This window comes from Stylophora pistillata, chromosome 2 (assembly GCF_964205215.1).
Source record: "Stylophora pistillata chromosome 2, jaStyPist1.2, whole genome shotgun sequence".
NCBI classification, from domain to species: domain Eukaryota; kingdom Metazoa; phylum Cnidaria; class Anthozoa; order Scleractinia; family Pocilloporidae; genus Stylophora; species Stylophora pistillata.
The window spans coordinates 11239052-11260711 of NC_142520.1; the positions used below are offsets into that span (position 1 = coordinate 11239052).

The following is a 21660-nucleotide window of genomic DNA, read 5'->3' on the forward strand; positions in this document are numbered from 1 at the left end:
CTTGTCTCCTTTTATACCTCGTCTCTCCTTCCCCTCTCCCGCATCCTCCCCTCCCTCAGCCTTCGGCATCGGCTGATAACACTTACCTCGACCTTGATTATTCTGGATATCACAGAAACCTCATCCAATAATTGTTTATAATCCGAAATCGGAATAATCGAGGTCTGGTTAATCGAGACTCGACAGTATTATCTGGTGTCTCCAACGTAACGAAAAATATTTATAATTAACCTACCAAGAGGGCTTTTTGTTGTGGCATTATCAATTATATATCCGTACAGGTCAAACTTCATATTTTTCTGATTTATCCAAGCATTTGGGTTTATCCGGACAAAGCGAGTTGTGATCGGTGGATCGATGGGAAGGATATAAATCTCGTCATAGCCGTAATGTACTGGAAATGTCTGATGATTAAAATAAATTCAATTTGATATTTTCTTATCACCACCATCGTAAATATACGTATAGGTAAAGAACGAAACGGCTCAACTGAATGGGTAGCAGTCGAATAGGTAGAAAACGCTCGGGGGTACTAAACGACTGGTAACCAGTCAAAATGCTTTCCAAATTAATTCCTTTGTAAGGATGTATATAGTTTCCAAAGAATTTCGTCATTGCTAGTATAGAAACGAAGATATATAGCTCTTTCCGGTTCAGATCCCTTTACAGCCAGCTTTTGAAGCAGAAAAAATATTAAAAGTTATATTTAATCGTACTCGATGAATAATGATACATTAAAACAAGGGCACTATTCGAATTTCTTTCGCTTAGGTGTAGGATTTCACATGATTTAAATTTTACGCTTATATCATTCATCGATTGGATGGTTTGTCGAGTGTTTTATATATAAAGGCTGATAGTTTCGAAAGAAACTGTTTGGGGCTGCGTCGTTGGGAGTAACGAGATAATTTGGATATATCAACAAAGTTGAAGTGGTAAATTGGCCACCGTAACGATTACAAAAGCTGACGTTTCGAGCGTTAGCCCTTCGTTTTATATATAGACTGAGAAGGACGTTGCAGAAATGAAAAGATTAAAAAAAAATTAAAGAGATAAGGAAAGAAAAATTATAAACCTGTAGATTTCTTTTCTTTCTATGCAACATGCAACCTTCAACAAACACGAAGTGTTTGTTCTGAATAAATACGATTTGTCATCCAAATGAAAAAAAGAACAGGCCCGGTTGTCTCAGAAAGGTAGATAACGTGGATAAATCTCCATCCGGTCGATAGCGTTGTACCTACCTGTCAACAGTTATCCTCTGGATAGCGATTTATCCTTTGGAGTGAGTTATACGCCCCTTGAACGTCTGGACCCAGGACTTTAATCGCCTCTCCCCCTCTGTAGTTTGTTGTATTAAAAATGTCTCCATGGCTAAAAATGTCTGTGCTTTTGGATTAAGGATGAAGTCCATGACCTCACTCGCCATTTCAAAGCAAACTTTCTTCACAATTCCACTGCAATATCGGGAGCCTAACGATGCCTGAATTGTTAGAGTCAAATTTAGGCCTCACGGAACGGCGTACGCACGTGAGTTAAGGAAAATTTCAGACATGCGCAGATGACGTCCCTTGTTGTGTTTACTTCTCCCCTGTACGCTTTTAAAACTTTACCGTTGAATATCTTATCAAAACACAAAGTCTCTGGTAGTTTAATACTTAAACTGCGAAGACTGCAACGGAGTTAAGGATTCCACCGTTTTATTTTTTTTCTTTTCATCGACTTAGTGGTAGAAATGCTATTTTTTCGTACTGTTTTGTCATTCATTGCGCGTGGTGTTTATTTATTATTTGGAATTTCGAAACGGTCAAGTTCAAGAATTGGCATCGTAGTTTCAAGGCAAATTGAGGTTTGTAGTCCACTGTTGTTCATATTAAAGTTATTTTCATGTTTTTAACGCGCGCTCGAGATGTAATGGAGGATTGAAATATATCGACTGAGTAAAGCAAGCACTCGATGCTCGAGGTAAGATTATAAACTAGGTTATCTTGACCCTATCTTGGGGGTGTTGGTGGTAATGGCGTCGATTAGCTTACATTCATTATATCGCCCACCCAAGATCGAGAGTGAACTCCGGTTTATTCGTCAACAGGAACCAAGAGCAGTTAATTATCAATCACTTCTTGAGTTCTCGGTGGTACTATTGATGATGTTTGACTGATATCGATTGTTAAATCAATGCTTATTTCTTTTGGGCGCTTTGAATGTGGAGGATCGACCAATACACTGATTCTTTTTCGACCACACTGCGTATTCATATTTGTGTTGGTCCAGATTTAGAGGCTCTGACAAGTTGGCTGTATGTGAAAAAAGATTCCATCGGTGTAGATATTTAATAGGGGCGAAGAAAAACGTTTAAAGAGGAGAGAGGATTCATTACGGGTCAGATTTGTACTACTTATCTTTTACACGGAATAAGGAAAAACAGGATAATGAACTTGGCACCTATTTAACAGTTCCAGTGTTTAAATCTAATTTATTACTGTTATGCATTGTACACTAACTGTATGTGACATAACATTGGCTGCATCACTTAGCTTTGCCCTTCCTGTACAAAATGATTCGCCACTTAATGTGCAAGAACACCTATACACAAGTCATGTACTTGTCACATTAAAAGTTACCTACTGCTAATGATATGTTTAATTATACATGTGCAACATTAAAATGATGTAATCTACATGTAGTTAAATATTACATTAATGGTCTTAAACTGCTGTAGTGAAGTGACAGCATTTCAATGTTTGTTTAATATTCTACTAAGCTACAGTCATGCATAACAATTTAAAATCAGATATATTACAGCTTCATTTACCTACTGTTCATTTTGAATGTAACGTTCAATTCATTTAATTCAAGATCCAATACAACATGATTAAATACATGCATGTCTCAGCTTTGGCTCCATGCACTGTACTTATACCCTGCAAAACCAGTTACAATGTTGCAAAGCTAACATACTACATACACTAATACTGATATTGAGCTCTGTTCATTTAACTAAAGTGGCATATACAACATGCTTTTATCAGGTGAGTTCTAACACGTTGCATTGAAACATTTATTAATTTTTAGATGTGTCTCTTTGTGTAAAAATGCATTCATGTTGAGGTACATTTACTTCATGCAGTGTGGGTCAGTGAAATCAGTTCTTATGTACAAATCTAAAATGTTTAAAAATTACTGAGCCACCCCCATGACTACTTTATTCTTCATGTGTAGGCAATGGTGTAATATGTACAGTCATGTGGGACCTGGATAGACAAGTAGTTGGAGGTTGGAAGACATTTGGAAGGTTTTGTAAACACAACTGGCATTCTCTTGGTAGATCATAAATTGGTGGCTCCTCCCCATAGTTCCACACCTTTAGCGCTGCTAGCTGCATGAGTCTTGGAACTTGTCCATCAGGTGTACTGGTAACTCCCTCAATTACTGTTGGGCTGAACGACCTTTGTCCCTCTAGTGCAGATGTTCCCTTGGCAGAAGCTTTCCAGTGAAGTTTAAGTTTGTGACCATCAACTTTTAGTGACTGACTCATATCCGGTAAGTCATTGTTTACTTTCTTTTCTATCCAAGCTTTAGGGTAAACATCCTTTGCTGTAAGTGGCCCATGTGTGCTGTTTTCTCTAATCTTGTTTAAGTTCTTTCTTGCCTCTTGCAAGAGGTCTGTGGTGAGCATTTGGGCATATTTTTTCATTCTTTCTTCATGAACTTCACGTGCGGCTTCTGTGGTCCTGGTGTTGGTTTTTCCACTGTGCAGAATGTTCTCAACAAATGTGATTGAAGCCTGTTTTGATAACTCTGACATGTTATCACCAAGATACAGTTGCGAAAGGTTGAACTGTCTTTCTGCAAGAACATTGTTAACTGGAAGACTGAAAATGTGCTTGGGGTAGAACTCAAACAGGTTTGGAGTGGCTTCTTTACTTATGAGTGAGCTCTGTTGTGATAAAGCCATTTCTTTGATCTCACATAGCAACTGGGGTTCCTTTAATTTCCAATGAGTGGCCCATTTAATTAATCAAACTCTGTCCTTAGAGACCAATGTGAGAATGTTCTGTCCATGAACATGAAAGGGAATGTTCACTGACTTTTCTTTTTGATTTTCAGATCTGACTGGAATTCCAAGAAGCTTTAAAACTGAATGCCAGAAATGACCTTGGTATGTCTGGTCAGCTCCCATTCCAAACAACTTAGTAAAAGTTAACCACTCTGCTCCATGATCTTTCATTACTTTAAGTGCTTCTTGTAACATCGGCCTCTGCACTTGTTTGTGAAAATGGTCAATAGCTGCTGGGTCTCTCAATGACATCTTTACCTGTTGTGATGTTACAGGAAAATGTTCTGATGGAGACTTCAACATTTCACTAATTAAAGTTTCATGGTGCTTCAAAACAGTTGCTGGCCATAACCAGGCAAGGTAACCACTGGAAAAACCAAGTTCTGTATCACTAGCTTGGGATGTGTTCAGAGATGGAATGATGAACTTGTCAAGGAATTCAAACAAAAACTTGATTTCAACTTGAATCATAGGACTTGAGCTCATCTTAATGACATCTTGCCAAATAGTGGGGTGGCTATCTGATTTTGGCAATCTTTGAAGGAGATGCTCAGCAAGCTGTAGACAAGCTTTTCCATACTTAAGATACCACTGGAGTATCATGAATCGTGATTTTGATTTTATTGTTTTGGGAATGGCAAGAAAGCCTTTCTGCGCAGAAGGTAGATCTCTTCATTTAGGATTGAGCACACTTACCATTACACCTTTCTGCCTTTAATAAGATTTGAATATTATAACACTTGGGTTGTATTTTTATGTGGTATCCTACAGATGAGGAAGAAGTTGTGCCTAAGAAGTTAAAACCCTCTGCCAAACAGACAGAAACAAAAGCAACTAAAGAGGTCCAGCAAGTTAAAGAGAGGTAACATTCAGCACTCTTTTTCATTATATTTGATATATTTTAGTACCAAACCCTTGTGTTCATTTAGAACATTGGATATTAGTCTAGCTAGCAGGGCTCGACACTAACGGTAGCCCACTAGCCACAGACTATAGTAGAAATTCAGTTTTGGCCAGTTGTTTTCAATTTCCACTAGCCAGTTTGGCTGGTAAATAAACTGAAATTGTCATAAAAAATCTAAGATGTCACTAGCCACTTGGCTTAAGTAAGTTGAAAAGTTAGTTTTGAGCCTTGGCTAGGGATTCCTCTGGATTCTTTACAGAATTCTCTAGCTAAATTTTAATTGTACAAGTTTTTTTTTTCTTTTTTCACTCTATGTCATCAGAGGTAGAGAATGTTAGACTTGCCTTTTGACACTGCTTTCGTGCTAACACATTTCACCCTTTGATCTTCAGGAGTGACCAGCATTTAATCTTTCGTTACAATTAATAATTATAACCCCTGAATCAGACAGTGAGGTCCTGAGAATGAAAGAAGCTCTTGATTGTTACATAAATTCTCCTTGCCAGCACTATAGGAAATGTATAGAGAATGGTATGGAGACATTATTGAAATACTAATTCATAGATTTTTGTAGTTATCAAATAATAATTTTTTTTATTAATATTATTTCTGTTTCAGTCCAGTCAAACCTAAAGAGAAAAAAGTGACCTCTGCTTTTGATTTCTTTGGTTCAACTCCAGTGGAAAGGGAATCCAGGAAAACATTTGCTAATAAAAGAAAACAGGTCAGTGACTAACTGCACTTCTGTGTCATTCCTTTCTTATGGGGCGGAGGGGAGGTAGCAAGGATTGGTGTGAGGAGCCATTCCTGGTTCACCCACAAAATAATTTTGAGAAAAAATTCAGGCATCATGTGTAGTTTAAACATTATTTCACGCATCACAAAATGTAACAAGGAAAACATTAAACCTCACTATACTATGTGTTTCTGTAAAATGCAGGTATCATGTATGAATCAGACACTCTCATAGTAAATTGTATGTCAGCTTGGACTACAGTTAACATTTTCAGTGTACCATCTTGCAAAACCAATGGATAATGGCCAATGCCTGAGTCACAGGCATTGGCCAACACTAGAGGCCTTATAATTACATGTACACGGGATTACACCCTCCTCTACTTCCGAGATCTGAAATTAAATTCTTGGTACTGCCTTTCACATAATTATGTCATATGATTTGTACTCTCACTGAGAATATGGCATTGAATCAATCAATATTTTTCTTGTTTGAAGAGTTTCTTCTCATCACGTAATTGCTGCTTGATGTGGAGTCGTTATTGTTATGAGAAATTAGAGGATGATTCTTAAGGGTGTTGAGCTCAGTCTAGAACCCAGTCTGCTTCATCCCTTAGTTCCATGCAGAACCATCTAGAAAATGATTTAATACTCCTGCAGAGATCTGACGAGTCTGAGGAAAGTGAAGATACGCTGAAAAATAGAAAAGAAGAATCTACAGATGGGAGAGATAAAGGAGGAAGAGAAAATGGGAATGTGAATGGTCAGACAACAGAGCAACCATCAAAGAAAAGAAAGGAAGACTTCTCAGAGGCAAAGCTTGATGTGAAAAAGCCCTCCTCTGAGAAGAAAAATGTTTGTAAACTTTTTGATGATCATACTCGTTTAAAAGTTGAAAATGTAACCATTTTTATTAATTAATGCTTAAACCTACTATCCTGAAGGTTACTCAAATTGTTTGCATCTGTGAAGCTGTTCTACTTTGACAATAGATGGTTTTTTTCTTAGATACAGAATACATGTACTTCACTGTCAACAATCCTATTGAGAACAGCTCTTGCCCTGCCAGGACAAATTGTTTGCATCTGTGAAGCTGTTCTACTTTGACAATAGATGGTTTTTTTTCTCAGAAACAGAATACATGTACTTCACTGTCAACAATCCTATTGAGAACAGCTCTTGCCCTGCCAGGACAAATTGTTTGCATCTGTGAAGCTGTTCTACTTTGACAATAGATGGTTTTTTTTCTCAGAAACAGAATACATGTACTTCACTGTCAACAACCCTATTGAGAACAGCTCTTGCCCTGCCAGGACAAATTTTTTGCATCTGTGAAGCTGTTCTACTTTGACAATAGATGGTTTTTTTTCTCAGAAACAGAATACATGTACTTCACTGTCAACAATCCTATTGAGAACAGCTCTTGCCCTGCCAGGACAAATTGTTTGCATCTGTGAAGCTGTTCTACTTTGACAATAGATGGTTTTTTTTCTCAGAAACAGAATACATGTACTTCACTGTCAACAATCCTATTGAGAACAGCTCTTGCCCTGCCAGGACAAATTGTTTGCATCTGTGAAGCTGTTCTACTTTGACAATAGATGGTTTTTTTCTCAGATACAGAATACATGTACTTCACTGTCAACAATCCTATTGAGAACAGCTCTTGCCCTGCCAGGACAAATTGTTTGCATCTGTGAAGCTGTTCTACTTTGACAATAGATGGTTTTTTCTTAGATACAGAATACATGTACTTCACTGTCAACAATCCTATTGAGAACAGCTCTTGCCCTACCAGGACAAATTGTTTGCATCTGTGAAGCTGTTCTACTTTGACAATAGATGGTTTTTTTCTTAGATACAGAATACATGTACTTCACTGTCAACAATCCTATTGAGAACAGCTCTTGCCCTGCCAGGACAAATTGTTTGCATCTGTGAAGCTGTTCTACTTTGACAATAGATGGTTTTTTTCTTAGATACAGAATACATGTACTTCACTGTCAACAATCCTATTGAGAACAGCTCTTGCCCTGCCAGGACAAATTGTTTGCATCTGTGAAGCTGTTCTACTTTGACAATAGATGGTTTTTTTCTTAGATACAGAATACATGTACTTCACTGTCAACAATCCTATTGAGAACAGCTCTTGCCCTGCCAGGACAAATTTTTTGCATCTGTGAAGCTGTTCTACTTTGACAATAGATGGTTTTTTTCTTAGATACAGAATACATGTACTTCACTGTCAACAATCCTATTGAGAACAGCTCTTGCCCTGCCAGGACAATGCTCAGCTGTTGAAATGTATGACATACATGTATGATATACTGTAAATCCTCTATTAAGCCCCCCCCCCTCTAATAAGGCTCCCCTCTATAGAAGAAGAAATTCATTAAGCCCCCCTGCCCCCCCCCCCTTCCCCTGAAAAAAAAAACAAAAATTCAAAGTCACACTCCTTGTTAGTAAATACAATCAGTTTATTCAAGGACTGCAATTTTAATTTGTCATGTCCTATATTGTATCCTGGTAGTGAACTTCAGGCTAAATTAATAAGCCCCCACCTCTAATAACCCACTCCCCCCAAAGTACCTGAATTAAATAAGCCCCCCTCCCCCCCCCCAGGGGGCTTTTTAGAGGACTTATAGAACATGTATAATAGGCAGACCTGTATGATTCACATGTGTGATATTCATCTATGATATGCATGTAGCCTTCTAAACCTTGAAGAGTGACTAGCAGCTAATTCCCCTTAAGGGTAATACAGCTGAGTCATTCATTAGGATCACAAGAATAAAGGAAATGATCACCAACCTCAAAAGCTTTGATTGTTAAACAAATTCTCCCAGTCGGCACTGAAGAAAAATGTATAGAGAAGAGTATGGAGAATTTGATTGCTGATTTTAGGGTGTAAAGGGTTACCCTTTGTCCAGTTCCAAATTTTATCTAAGTATGGACTTTTCAGGAATTACCAAAGACAACTCCTGCTAGCAAACTGGCCTCCAAAGCTGCTGCATCTGCATCACCAGCAAAACCAACAACCACAATTCCGGAAACTCCAGTTAGAGACTCAAAACCAAGTCCAAGGAAAACTGTTACTCCCACAAAGAATGAAAAAGATGACAGTAAGAAAACTCCAACCAAGGGAACGCCAAAGGTGTCAAGAGCAGAGGAGGCAGATGAAGTTCCTCCTTCTTTGGAAAAGAAAAAATCTGGCTACCGTAGTTTTATGGCAAGAGATGGTCCAAGGGCCCTTGGATCAAAGGAAATTCCTCAGGTGGGTTAGAAAGTCCATGATCTGATTGTTAATTCTCCTTTCTAGCTGTCACTCGTTTTCCTGTAACTTAGTGATAAGAATTTTGGTGTTACACAGGCATGTAGATCAAGATGACAACTTCTACTTGATTATTGAGTATTCTTATTACCAGTGTGCTGGATAATGTATGGATATTCAAGGGAGAGGTTACATGTTAATCACACCTGGTAGTTGAACAACCATTTCTCAAAGCTCCTAACACAGGGCTTGACACTAACTTTTCAACTTACTAGCCAAGTGGCTAGTGACATCTTAGTTGTTTTTAGATATTACGACAATTTTAGTCTGCTGACTAGCCAAACTGGCTAGTGGAAATTGAAAATCACTAGCCAAAACTGAATTTCTACTAGTCTGTGGCTAGTGGGCTACCGTTAGTGTCAAGCTGTGCTAATGGTTTGTTTTCCATCCTTTTGTATTCTAGTAAGAGATGTACAACAAAGGAAAAAGAAGATTGTTATAATTAAAGCTGGTTTGGAAAATCTGGTGATAAATGTCACAGAAAAATGTTTTAAACTCGTAGTTTTATTTAGGAAAAAAATTAAATGTATTTTATTCTTTTACTCTCAGTTTTTCTTATCAAATGTTGGATCAATGTCAGTGTTTGAGAAATCATGCACTCGTTAGGGGTGGGGTACATGTAGGTGTGCCATTACTCAGATACCAAATGTTTATGGTGCTTCCAAACAGATGGTACTAATTTTTTTGTCCCTTCTAACTTTTCAATTTGAAAGGTATTAAGAGGCCCTCAAGGAAAGAATTATTCATTTTGTTTTGTACATCTCCTTTAGTCATGCATACTCTTGTTGATTTAATGTTTAGGGAGAAGAAAACTGTTTGGAAGGACTGACGTTTGTTATTACTGGAGTCTTAGAAAGTATCGAGAGAGATGAAGCAATTGATCTGATTCAGAGATATGGTGGGAAAGTTACCCAATCAGTGAGCAAGAAAACAAGCTATGTCGTTGTGGGACGGGATGCAGGAGAAAGTAAACTTTCTAAGGTAATGGACAGTTCAAAACAAAGAAACAGATAGAGCTTTAGAAACAAAATTGAAATGTAAAGGAGGTTATTTGTTATGGCAGTGGACATCCAAAGGTTGTGTGTGGAAGTTGAGTGCTACATGCAGAAAGGATTGATCAGTAGTTTGAAAAGTGTTCGTTTTACAGAAACTTATGTAGGAATTCACCATTTGATAAATTGGGTAGCTTGTAAAATTCTCTTTTTTTTCTATCCCAACACTTTTACTTTCAATAATTTTTTTCCTTAAGTCATTGGCCTTCAATTGAACATTATATTTTGAGTTTATGTAAAATTCCGTGCCACCACCACATGAAAATTGGTGATTATAGTTTACAAGCAGATATTCGGGAATATTAAAACAGTCTATAAGTGAAGTGTGGAGGCGTGGTGGCCTCATGGTTAGTGCACTCTACTCCAGATCAAGTAGTCCGGGTTTGAGCCCCGGCCGGGACATTGTGTTGTGTTCTTAGGCAAGACACTTTACTCTCACAGTGCCTCTCTTCACCCAGGTGTATAAATGGGTACCGGCAATTTAATGCTGGGGGGTAACCCTGCGATGGACTAGCATCCCATCCAGGGGGGAGTAGAAATACTCCTAGTCACTTCATGCTACAGAAACCGGAGTTAAGCACCGGCCTAATGGGCCACTAGGCTCGTAACAGACTTTACTTACTTTTACTTATATTGAGTGAAGTAGCTTGAGGAATTACTGGTAGCTTGTGACTTTGGTTTCACTGTTTTTTTTTGTCTCTGGTACTTCACTCTTAGGCTAAGCAATGTGGAACATCACAAATAGATGAAGATGGTCTGTTTGAGCTTGTCAGAACAAAACCGGGTAATGCAACCAGCTATGAACCACCTAGAGTGGAGAAGAAGTCTAAGAAGAAGGAGAAAGCTGAACCAATGGAGGCACTCAGCCAAGGAAAAGATCACTCTGAAGGTGATTTGTCACAACTGAGTGAAAGATCTGTGACTTCTCCAGCGACACAAACACCATCATCATCACCTGTGCTGAAAGGTGGGTGCTGCGAATTCTTTCAACAATTAGAACAGGAGCATAATTTCAATGGAAATTTCCTCACCAGTAAAAATTAATATCCTATTGTATGGTAGTTACATTTAGCAAATACTTTCTAGGCTCTTTCTTGTGTGTGTTCAGGTGTAAGTTGCTAATGACTTCTAAGTATGTGCTGTACCAAAACAGTGGCACATAAGCCATAGGCTAGTCTATGATGACTGATTACATATGCTAATCATTCATTTATTCATCCTCCTGTTTATCTTTTCATTTATGTATCACTTTGCTCATTTTTCCATCCTACCATCTATGGGTCTGTGTTTGTCTGTCTGTCTGTCTTTCTATCTCTCTGTCTGTCTGTCTATCTGTCTGTAAGTTTGTCTGTCTATCTGTCTGTCTGTGTCTGTCTGTGTCTGTCTGTCTGTTCTTGTGTGTGCTTGTTCATCCTTCCAATCAATGTTTATCAGGCTGTCCACTAGCCAGCATCCCCATTCGTTCCCTTACAGCAGCGCCAACCAATCAGTTTAATCAACTATTAATTTTTTCAGGTCACTCACCCACTTTCTTATTAGCTCACCCACCCACCCACTTTACCTATCAGTTCACTTCTTAGTCCAGCTGTCTGTCCATATAATTATCTGTCCTTCCATCTTTGCACACTTTTTTAAACAAAGTTTAGTTTGTTTTCCTGTTTGTTTGTTTGTTTGTTTGTTTTGAAATTTTTGATAGTAAAGGTCATTTGTTTCCTTTTATTGTTTGTTTACTTGTCTGTTTGCTTTATCCAGGAGAACCAAGTTTGCTGTGGGTGGACAAGTATCGGCCTCGTGCTGTAAAGCAGATTATAGGTCAGCAGGGTGATAAGAGCAACATGAGAAAGCTGATGAACTGGCTGAGAGACTGGGAAAAGAACAGAAAGAAACCAGCCTCTAAATGTGAGTGTGCATCTAATTCTAGGCATTCTTTGTACAACATCCTGTGTCATGTAACTTGCTCAACGAAGGATCAAAAGGTTGTACTCCAAGCCCAACCCACGTGATTGTGATGTATTCTTGGGTAAGGTGCTTCACTCTCAAAATGCCTCTCTTTTGCAAAGAATGGAAGTGGTTCAGGCAAAAACTCAGAGGAAGCAGATGAAATGTTAGGGATGGCAGGGCTTGACACTAACTTCTTTTCAACTTACTAGCCAAGTGGCCAGTGACATCTTAGATGTTTTTAGATGTTACGACAATTTCAGTTTGTTTACTTGCTAAACTGGCTAATGGAAATTGAAAACCACTAGCCAAAACTGAATTTCTACTATTGTCTGTGGCTAGTGGGCTACCTTTGGTGTCGAGCCCTGGAAGGTAACTTGATGCGGAAAGAGCAACCTTGTCTAGAGGGAAGTATAGATATACTGTAACATACCTGATGCTACTGGAACTTGGATAAGCTTCAAACAGATTGGCTTTCTGTCTCTTTACCCTTCAACTCCCATCAGTGATCAAGACTGAATTTCTCCTTCCAATTTTTTTTTTTTTTTTTTGGCTTAACCCTTTAAGGAATAAACTTTTTAAGAGTATCAAGATTTTCCCTTGCTCACAAAGAACACGCTATTGCTTTTTGTTTTTTTGTTTGTTTTTTTCTAAGTTTCGTCTTTCCGCTCACCTTATGCGATCGATAAGATGCTGAGATCAGGCCTTAGAACTAAAAAGTGTTTCATAAACGAGAAGTTATGATATTAGAAACAGAAGCAATAGTGGAATACTAAATCCCTTGTTCAATGATGTTGCTTATCACTCGCAAAATAGGCCCGCATAATTTATGTTAAACATTCTAATAAGGGGCATTTGCTCAAATTACAAGCACACAATAGTAAATGGATAACAGTTTTAATTCAGTTCCTTTTTTTTCTTCTACAGCTTCGTTTTTCAAGAAAGATCAAGATGGATCGTCCTGTAAGGCAGCTCTTCTGTCTGGTTCTCCAGGAGTTGGTAAAACAACAACAGCAACACTCGTCTGTGAGGAGCTTGGTTTTACTTACATTGAAATGAATGCCAGTGACACACGTAACAAAAAGACTTTGGAGGAACATATATCTCAGTCATTAAGCAATAAAACCATGGATGGTTTTCTAACAGGTAGCAAAATTTCTGTAAGATTTGGAATGACGAAGGGCGAACGCTCGAAACGTCAGCTTTTAAACTCTTTACGGTGGCCAATTTACATTATTAACTAAGTTGATAAAACCAAATTACCTTTTCTTACTAAACTGACTTCACTGCATCATTTTCTTAATTTCACCTTTTTGCTGCACTGTACATGAATGAGTTATTATGGTAACCTACAATGTATCATTCTAATAAACACATGCAAACTATCTTTATTTTAGCATGCTTTGTATGTGCGTGTCAATTGTTTTGTTCTCAACTGTACACTGCACTATTGTACAGTTCCTCTCAAAAGTAAGTTGACAGTCTCGACTAGAAACTCGATCTCTGATACTCGAAACTATCGAGAATCGAGGATCGAGATATCGAGTGTCGAGTATCGGGTATCGAGTATCGGGTATGGAGAGTCCAGGTTCGAGATATCGAGTGTCGAGTATCGGGTATCGAGAGTCCAGGTTCGAGATATCGAGTGTCGAGTATCGGGTATCGAGAGTCCAGGTTCGAGATATCGAGTGTCGAGTATCGGGTATCGAGAGTCCAGGTTAGAGATATCTGGTGTCGAGTATCGGGTATCGAGAGTCCAGGTTCGAGATATCGAGTGTCGAGAGTCGAAGGTCACGAATCGAGGGTCGATCCGCAGTGTCAATAAAGCTATTTTATTATTGCACGTAGAGCAGTAGTGAAGGACGAAGTGCTTAACATGCGGCTTCTTTTTTTTTCTTTCTTTTTGTTGCGTCAGGTCAGAAAGCAGACCCCAGTAAACATGTTCTCCTTATGGATGAAGTTGATGGAATGGCTGGCAACGAGGATAGGGGAGGCATGCAGGTATGGAGGGAAAATATCATGATTTTTACCTGTTTTGTTTCTTTCTGTGTTTGTGCTTTTTCCTTGTTTTTGGTTTTTGTTTGTGTGTTTGTGCTTTTTCCTTGTATTTGGTTTTTGTTTGTGTGTTTGTTTTCAGATTTGTTCTTACTTGATTTTTTTTTTTGTATGTTTCTCTTTGCTTTTTGTTGTTGCTATTTTGCTGTTGCTGTATTATTTTTGTCCGAATTACCTTTGGCCTCATTTTCAAAACGAGGCCTGGTACTCAACTATTCATGCGGAAGTGAGTTCAATATTCATGCAAATGAAAACTTACAGGGAAAGGACGAGTACCAGGACCGCTTTGAAAAAGAGGCCAAGGGTATTTCGGAAATGGGCTATTGAAGTCATTGTTTCAAACTTTGATTTGTCTTCTTGTTCTTCACTTTGGAAAAAAGCAACCTTTGACAAAAAAATTACTGTTAATTCCATTTATTGAACAGGAACTCATATCGCTGATAAAGAACTCAAAGATACCCGTCATCTGCATGTGTAATGAAAGGAACAGTTCAAAAATACGCAGCTTGGCAAATTACTGTTTTGATTTGAGATTTCAGAGACCTCGGGTTGAACAGATCAAGGTAATACCAAGCGTGCCGTTTTTTTTTGTCTGTTTGGTTGGTTGTTTGGTGGACGCCTGCATGCAGAATACATATTATTATATCTTCTTTCCCAGTAAAGAATTTGAAGTTAGGAATAAACAGTACCGCTCTCGTGTATTACAACACCCCCACGCGCGTGTGTAATTCGTGGGAATTACACGTGCTTCCAGTGCGTGTAGTTACGTGCGTGTAGTGGTTTACACGCGTGTATTTTGATTCGTCTTTTGTAGTTGTCTGCGCGCAAATGCGTGTACTCTCACACGAATACGATCGCTGTAGGAGTTTGTATTTCGACTTAATGATTTCAAATACGTGTCTCAAAGCCTTCGTCAAAGCGAAATATGAAGCTATAATGAAACTCTGACGAAAGGCTAACGCTCTAAACGTGAGCACCAGAAGGTCTCTTCGGTGGGCAATTTGCAATGTCAACTCTGTTGATAAACTAAACTACAAAGTCTCCTACTTCGGGATACATGTTCGTTTTGAAAGTGTCGGCCTTAAAGTCTTTGATTCTCCATTCTCCTCGACCTTACATATAAATGGAGAATCAAAGATGTGTTTGTTTTTCAGGGAGCCATGATGAGCATAGCATTTAAGGAAGGACTCAAGATACCACCCCAGGCCATGGAGCAAATTATCGTGGGCGCAAACCAGGATGTTCGACAGGTAAATTGACAAAATTAACTCCACTGACATATGGATAGAGCTGCTTTTTTGCATTCAACTACCAAGCTCAATTTAGCGAGACTCTCTCCCACCCGAGTACCGATCAAAAGTAAGTTGATACTGTGTTTCAAAGTAGTATATTTTTATGCTACATAGCGACATAGCCTAAACAAAGAACAATGGAACTTCCATTGTAGAGCTTTTGATATGGAAGCGGGTGAGAAAATAGCATATTGAAGAAGAAAGGTGTGTGTTGAAAACCTGAAGTTCTAGGCAAACAAGAGGGGGGAGGGATTGTTTAAAAGAGGGAGATTTCTATAGTGGTTAGTATGGGGGTTCCAAAGTGTTCACCGTTGCTCAAGACTTAAAATAGTGATCTCGTGATTGTTTGCTCGCGTTTTTTGTTTTTTGTTGGTGTTTTTGTTGTTGCTGTGGATGTTTTGGTGTTGTTTTGTTTTGGTTTTGTTTTTTCCTTCTGGTTTGTTTGTATGTTTGTATGTTTGCCTTTGTGCTGAGCTAAACTTTCTTCAAATGCGAGAAAATGAAAAAAAATACTAAAGAAGTAATAACAGGGAGGGAAAAGTTAACGAATTAGGGGAGTTCAGGATATACAGGATTCAATTAGATTGAAAATGGTTTTTGCCGCAGGTTCTTCATAACTTATCAATGTGGACAGCTAAAGAAAAGTCGCTTAACTATGACCAGGCAAAGGAAGAGGCTGCTAAAGCGCAAAAAGACATCAAAATGGTAACAAGTTTATCATCGAATGGTGATAAATTATTTATTGTATTTGTTTAAGATAACATTCTGTCCATGTCTAAACCGTTGCGATTCGTCTACGGTCGTTGACGAATCGTCACACCGGAAGTCGAGAGGCATAAGTAATATGTGAAAATGAGTACCATGGTTCGACGGAAGTTGAACCGTGTGTTAACGGAAGTCGAGGGGCGTGAGTAATGAGTGAAAATGAGTGTCATATATGAGAAAATGATAACATGAACCTTTCACGTTCTTAAGGCGTGAAACGACTGAAAGTCCATCGTCAGAAAATTATAAAAAATGCAGGGGTAGAAAATGTTGACGAATCGACACAATTCGCACGGGTCTACTCGATAAGTTGAGTCGATTCGTCTCACCGGAAGTCGATTCGCAGAAGACAATCCACGACTCAAGCCTCGCGACTAACCCTGCAGATTTAGTCGCCGTTACTTTTTACCGGTGACCATTGCGGCCCAAACGGTAGCAGCTTGTTGGACTACAGGTTGGTTTAAAGTCATATATAACAGTTGCATGGTTTAGAAAAAAAGTGACAGGAGGCCTTTTGATCGTCAGGGTGCATTTGATGCCGTGAGGAGACTTCTCTCTGGAGCTGAAAGTTCCAAGATGAACTTGATTGAAAAATCGGACATGTTCTTTTGCGATTACTCCATGATGCCTCTCTTTATGCAAGAAAATTACCTCATGGTTGAGCCAGGCCAGGGCCGGTGAGTTGAGATCTCAGTACTTTTGTTATTCGCTTCAAGTTATTAGAGCAATTTTCAATTCACTTCCGAAAGTAACTCGGGATTTTTATGGTATTGCTCCACTCCGCTTTGTGATTGAATTAAGGAGGCGGCGTGGCCGAGTGGTTAGGGTATTTTGAACTTGTAATCCGGCGGCCCGGGTTCGAGTCCTCCACCCTCTACCCGCTGGATTTGTTCTCGTTTGCCCCGAGTTTAACTCTTCGGCTGCGCTCTGTAAATAGCCTACTGGTCTGCCTCTTTTCAGTGGGGATTTTCATGCACTTCATGTTTATTTAAGATCTTTGTTTGATTTATTTGAGGGCTACAAGTTCATCAGTCGAATTACTGTTATGTGTTACCCTCCTTAAATAAAGTTGTTATTGTTATTATTATAATTATTGGTCCAGAAAACTCACGTTATCCTCTCAACCAGTCAGATTCAAATCTTAAACCCACCACGACCGCGTTTTCCCGCGCTTTGAGCTTTGAAGAGTAAAGAAAGCAGGAGGGATTGGATTAGGTCTGGTCGAGAACGACCCAAACCTCCCCCGTTTTCGCTCGGCCACTTCTATGGCGCCCTTACAACTTCGTTCTGTTTTACGAACTGAATGTCTGAAGCAAGTCAGTCATTTACCAACCATTCATTTAAACTTTTTAGGTTAACTAATAAGTTCATTTAGGGAAAAGACACATTCTCGTTAAAGAGTACTTACGAAAGTGGATTGATTCGTAATTTCGATGTTATTCTTATGTTTGTTTGTTTTTTTTTTTTTTTGCCATGCGTGATTGCCTTATCTAGTGGTGATATAAAGAAAACGCTGTCACTCGTTAGTCAGACAGCCGACTCCATTTGTGATGGAGATTTGGTCGAAAAACTCATCAGGCAAGGAGGCAACTGGTCCATGTTACCCATGCAGGTACGAGATGGCGCTTGACAAAGTTTTGCTTTTGTGATTTGGGTTTTTATTACAATCCCTGTAGCTCTTGTCGTTCGTCCACAGGGAACTAACCCGCGCAGCTGGCGCAGAAGAAATGCCACCCCCCCCCCCACACACACACACACACACACACACACACACACACACACACACACACACACACACACACACACACACACACACACACACACACACACACACACACACACACACACACACACACACACACACACACACACACACACACACACACACACACACACACACACACACACACACACACACACACACACACACACACACACACACACACACACACACACACACACACACACACACACACACACACACACACACACACACACACACACACACACACACACACACACACACACACACACACACACACACACACACACACACACACACACACACACACACACACACACACACACACACACACACACACACACACACACACACACACACACACACACACACACACACACACACACACACACACACACACACACACACACACACACACACACACACACACACACACACACACACACACACACACACACACACACACACACACACACACACACACACACACACACACACACACACACACACACACACACACACACACACACACACACACACACACACACACACACACACACACACACACACACACACACACACACACACACACACACACACACACACACACACTAGGCATAAATTCGCAACATACCGAGAAGTATAAATTCCTTGGTTCGTGTTGCCCGCTTAACCCTTTTTTCCCCTAACATTAGTAGGATATGTTCCCATACAAGGTGCTAAGGAGAATTGATCCAGCAATCTAGAACGTTTTTAGTTGGTGATCATTTCCTATATTCTCCTGACCTTAATGTGTGATTCAGGGGTGATTTTGTAATGAGAAATTAGATGTAAGTCGCTCTTAAGAGGTTAAATGGTTAAGGCAGAGAGGAATAGCGCGAACCTCTCTGTCATGCTTATACTCGCTCAATAAATGCCCATAAGAATTAAAAGTGGCAGCCAAGTAACATTCCAGTTTGACCTTAGTGTTGATTTAGCGCTGCTGGATTTTTTTTCAGGCCATGTTTTCGTGTGTGATCCCGTCAACCTTTATAAGTGGGGGAATGGGTCAGAGGATCGAGTTTCCTCAGTGGCTGGGTAAAAATTCCAAATATGGCAGGCTAGACCGCATGCTTCAAGAATTGAAGGGTCACATGCGATTGAGGTAAGGGTATTTGTGGAATGTGACCAGTGTAATAAAGAGCATTTCGATCAGGGTTATCGTAGTAAACTGTCAGAATAAAATAGAGTAATCAAAGGTAGCCAATGAGAAGCGGAAGTAGAAACTGGAAAATTTCCTGAAGTGCGAAAAAACGCAAATAATTAAGACGCGTTTTACGTGTATTCGGTACAAAAGATTTTGGCTTTTATTGTTGTTGTCGTTGTTTTTTGTTTGTGTTGTGTGTTTGCTTTTTTAGCAGTCTGCATTAAGCATCAAAGCAAAACCAAAGCCTCTTTCACTCTTAAATTCGTATTATCATTGTTATCGTTATCAGTATCATTATTCGTTGTCATTATTATTATTAGTAGTAGTAATACGTATTGTTATTGTTATTGTTACATTTGATTTTATTTATTTATTCATTTTTTTTTCTTTTTTGTATTTTTTCGTATTTTAATGTTTATTGATATTTTTTAGCACATCCGGAAGCAAGTTGTCAATGAACATGGACTACATTCCTTATCTCAGAAAAGTCCTCACCAGTCCGCTTATGACTCAGGTATGTTCGACGGAAACTCGTTTCTGGTGTGAGCTTGCTCACTTGAAAATCAATCAATCAATCAGTTTATCAAACAATCAACTAATAGGCCATTTGACAGTTGTGTATTTAGTTGCCAAGCCTTTGATTTGGAGTGAGGCCGAAGATGACCTTGTTTTGATAGAGATCAGTATCTGGCTAGCAAGATAACAAAATAATTTACATTAGAAAATCACCAACGTTTTTATTACAACCAGGTCAGCTTTGGCCTCAATCCTGTTCAAAGGCTTGGCAGCCAAGCCTTTACCTGTAAAATGGACTATTCATTAATGGATTGACCAAGCAATTAGTCTATGATTTATTGTAACACGTTCTTGGAACTGTCATCTCATTACTGTTTACTAACCATTTACATCCTAATCTATATATATATATATATATTTTTTTTTTTTTTTCTTTTTTTCCATACTCTCCGCATTTTCTTTGGCACTAAGAAGGAGAAGTCGTTTGACAATCGTGGAGTCTTAGTTTGGTGATCATTTCTTTCATTCTCATGGTCTTGATCCCGTTTCTACACTTAGGAATCAGACCAGATTAATTCTGGTGTGTCCAGTGTCATTCAAATCATGGAGAACTATGATTTAACCAAAGAAGACTGGGATTCTATCATTGAGGTTGGTCAATTTGAAGGACAGAGAGATCCAGTCGCGTCGATTCCTTCAAAGGTTTGTACATTCCTGTTGGCCACAAAGACATGAAAATGCGTGGTTTTTAGTTTTCAGTGGTGGAGTCGTCCGTGATGTATTTGGTGCATTGACGAGTAATTGCCTTTTTTCTCTGGGTTTCCTGTGATAAATCCCAAGTTTAAAATTGCCCTGCACCTTGCTCGCAAGCTACATTACTTTATGTTCTTTATGAGTAACTTGGGAAACTGTCATTTATAATCGCTTTGAAATTTTTATGACGTTTCTCTTTAGGTGAAAGCAGCGTTCACACGAACCTACAACAAAGAAAGTTTTAAGACACCTTACGCCATTCGCGCGGCGCCAAAGAAGGGACGGAAAGGCGGAGCAGAGGAAGGACAAATGATGGAGGAAGAAGGAGAAGGAGATGTGGTTGAACAACAGGACGACGACGATGATCTGGAGAATAACCCCATGATCAAGGCGTCAAAGAAACCAGCCAAAGCAGCAGGAAGGGGTGCGGCAAAAGGCGGAAAATCAAAGGAAGGTGCTAAGAAAGAAGCGCCGACATCCAAGGGAAAAGGAAGAGGAAAAAATAGAAAATGATAGGTTTGTGCGGGAAGGAGCACCTTCACTAGGAAAATATTCGACTGGGATGGCAAGGATTAATTTTAAAATGTATAGCCATGGAATAATAGCTTTAGAGCGGATGACAAAAATGAAAAACTTGAAGGAAACCGAGGCGTGTCTTTCATTATTTTCTGCGATTTGACTGCTTGGAAAGATGTGTACATCCAGCCATCCGCGAAATTCTAACCAAGGACTATGATTCTTTAATCCAGGTCTTCCTTAGCGTTGCCTTCCTGACTGCTTGAGGTCTCTGTCATCCGAAACATACAACGCACACTATAAAACACGAGCAATGTAAAAGTAGACCCGATGCTAAAATTACAGCGACGCATCATGCCGAGAGGGAATTCCTATTCAAAACTATTCCACTTAGAAACGTACGTTTCTGTGATTTCAGATTTGAGCTGCAAGACGTTTGTGAAACGATTTCATTATCCATGGTCTAAATCTACCATCGCTTTTAACTCAAATACCTGAATTACACGTGTGATGGGGATAAAGGAGGCATACTTGTGTCGCCCAGGACTTACATAGGTGGCTGTATAATTGTTCACTAACTTTACCCTCTTTTGACTCTGTTTGCGGAGCAAAACTTTTTTTTAATTTTCTGTTTCTTTTTTTTGCCGTCTCACGCGTCCGCTTCCCTTTTTTTGTCAGCTGAATAGTTCTGAATGGATGAAATAGATGAGAGCAAAGCTGCTCGAAATGTCAAAATAAAATTAAAAAAATAACGACAACAACAAATATAAAAAAACAAGACGAAGCGATGAGGCA

At 39.2% G+C, this 21660-nt stretch overlaps 1 protein-coding gene across 2 annotated transcripts; it reads left to right on the forward strand.

Moving 5' to 3' along the window:
- Positions 1-4204: 4204 nt before the first annotated feature.
- Positions 4205-21649, forward strand: LOC148737109 (replication factor C subunit 1-like). 2 transcript variants are annotated; one of them, XM_088747271.1, is made up of 19 exons: positions 4205-4722; positions 4832-4922; positions 5583-5688; positions 6360-6554; positions 8662-8973; positions 9832-10011; positions 10800-11049; positions 11835-11981; positions 12948-13166; positions 13936-14021; positions 14501-14638; positions 15230-15325; positions 15974-16072; positions 16658-16809; positions 17627-17744; positions 18893-19038; positions 19513-19594; positions 20155-20298; positions 20551-21649. In XM_088747271.1, exons 1-19 carry the CDS (start codon positions 4662-4664, stop codon positions 20860-20862), a joined length of 2934 nt encoding a protein of 977 aa, XP_088603397.1. In that variant the 5' UTR covers positions 4205-4661; the 3' UTR covers positions 20863-21649. The 2 variants fall into 2 exon arrangements, with proteins under 2 accessions (XP_088603397.1, XP_088603398.1); XM_088747272.1 differs by lacking the exons at positions 4205-4722; positions 4832-4922; positions 5583-5688 and having other exon boundaries at positions 6317-6554.
- Positions 21650-21660: the final 11 nt, after the last annotated feature.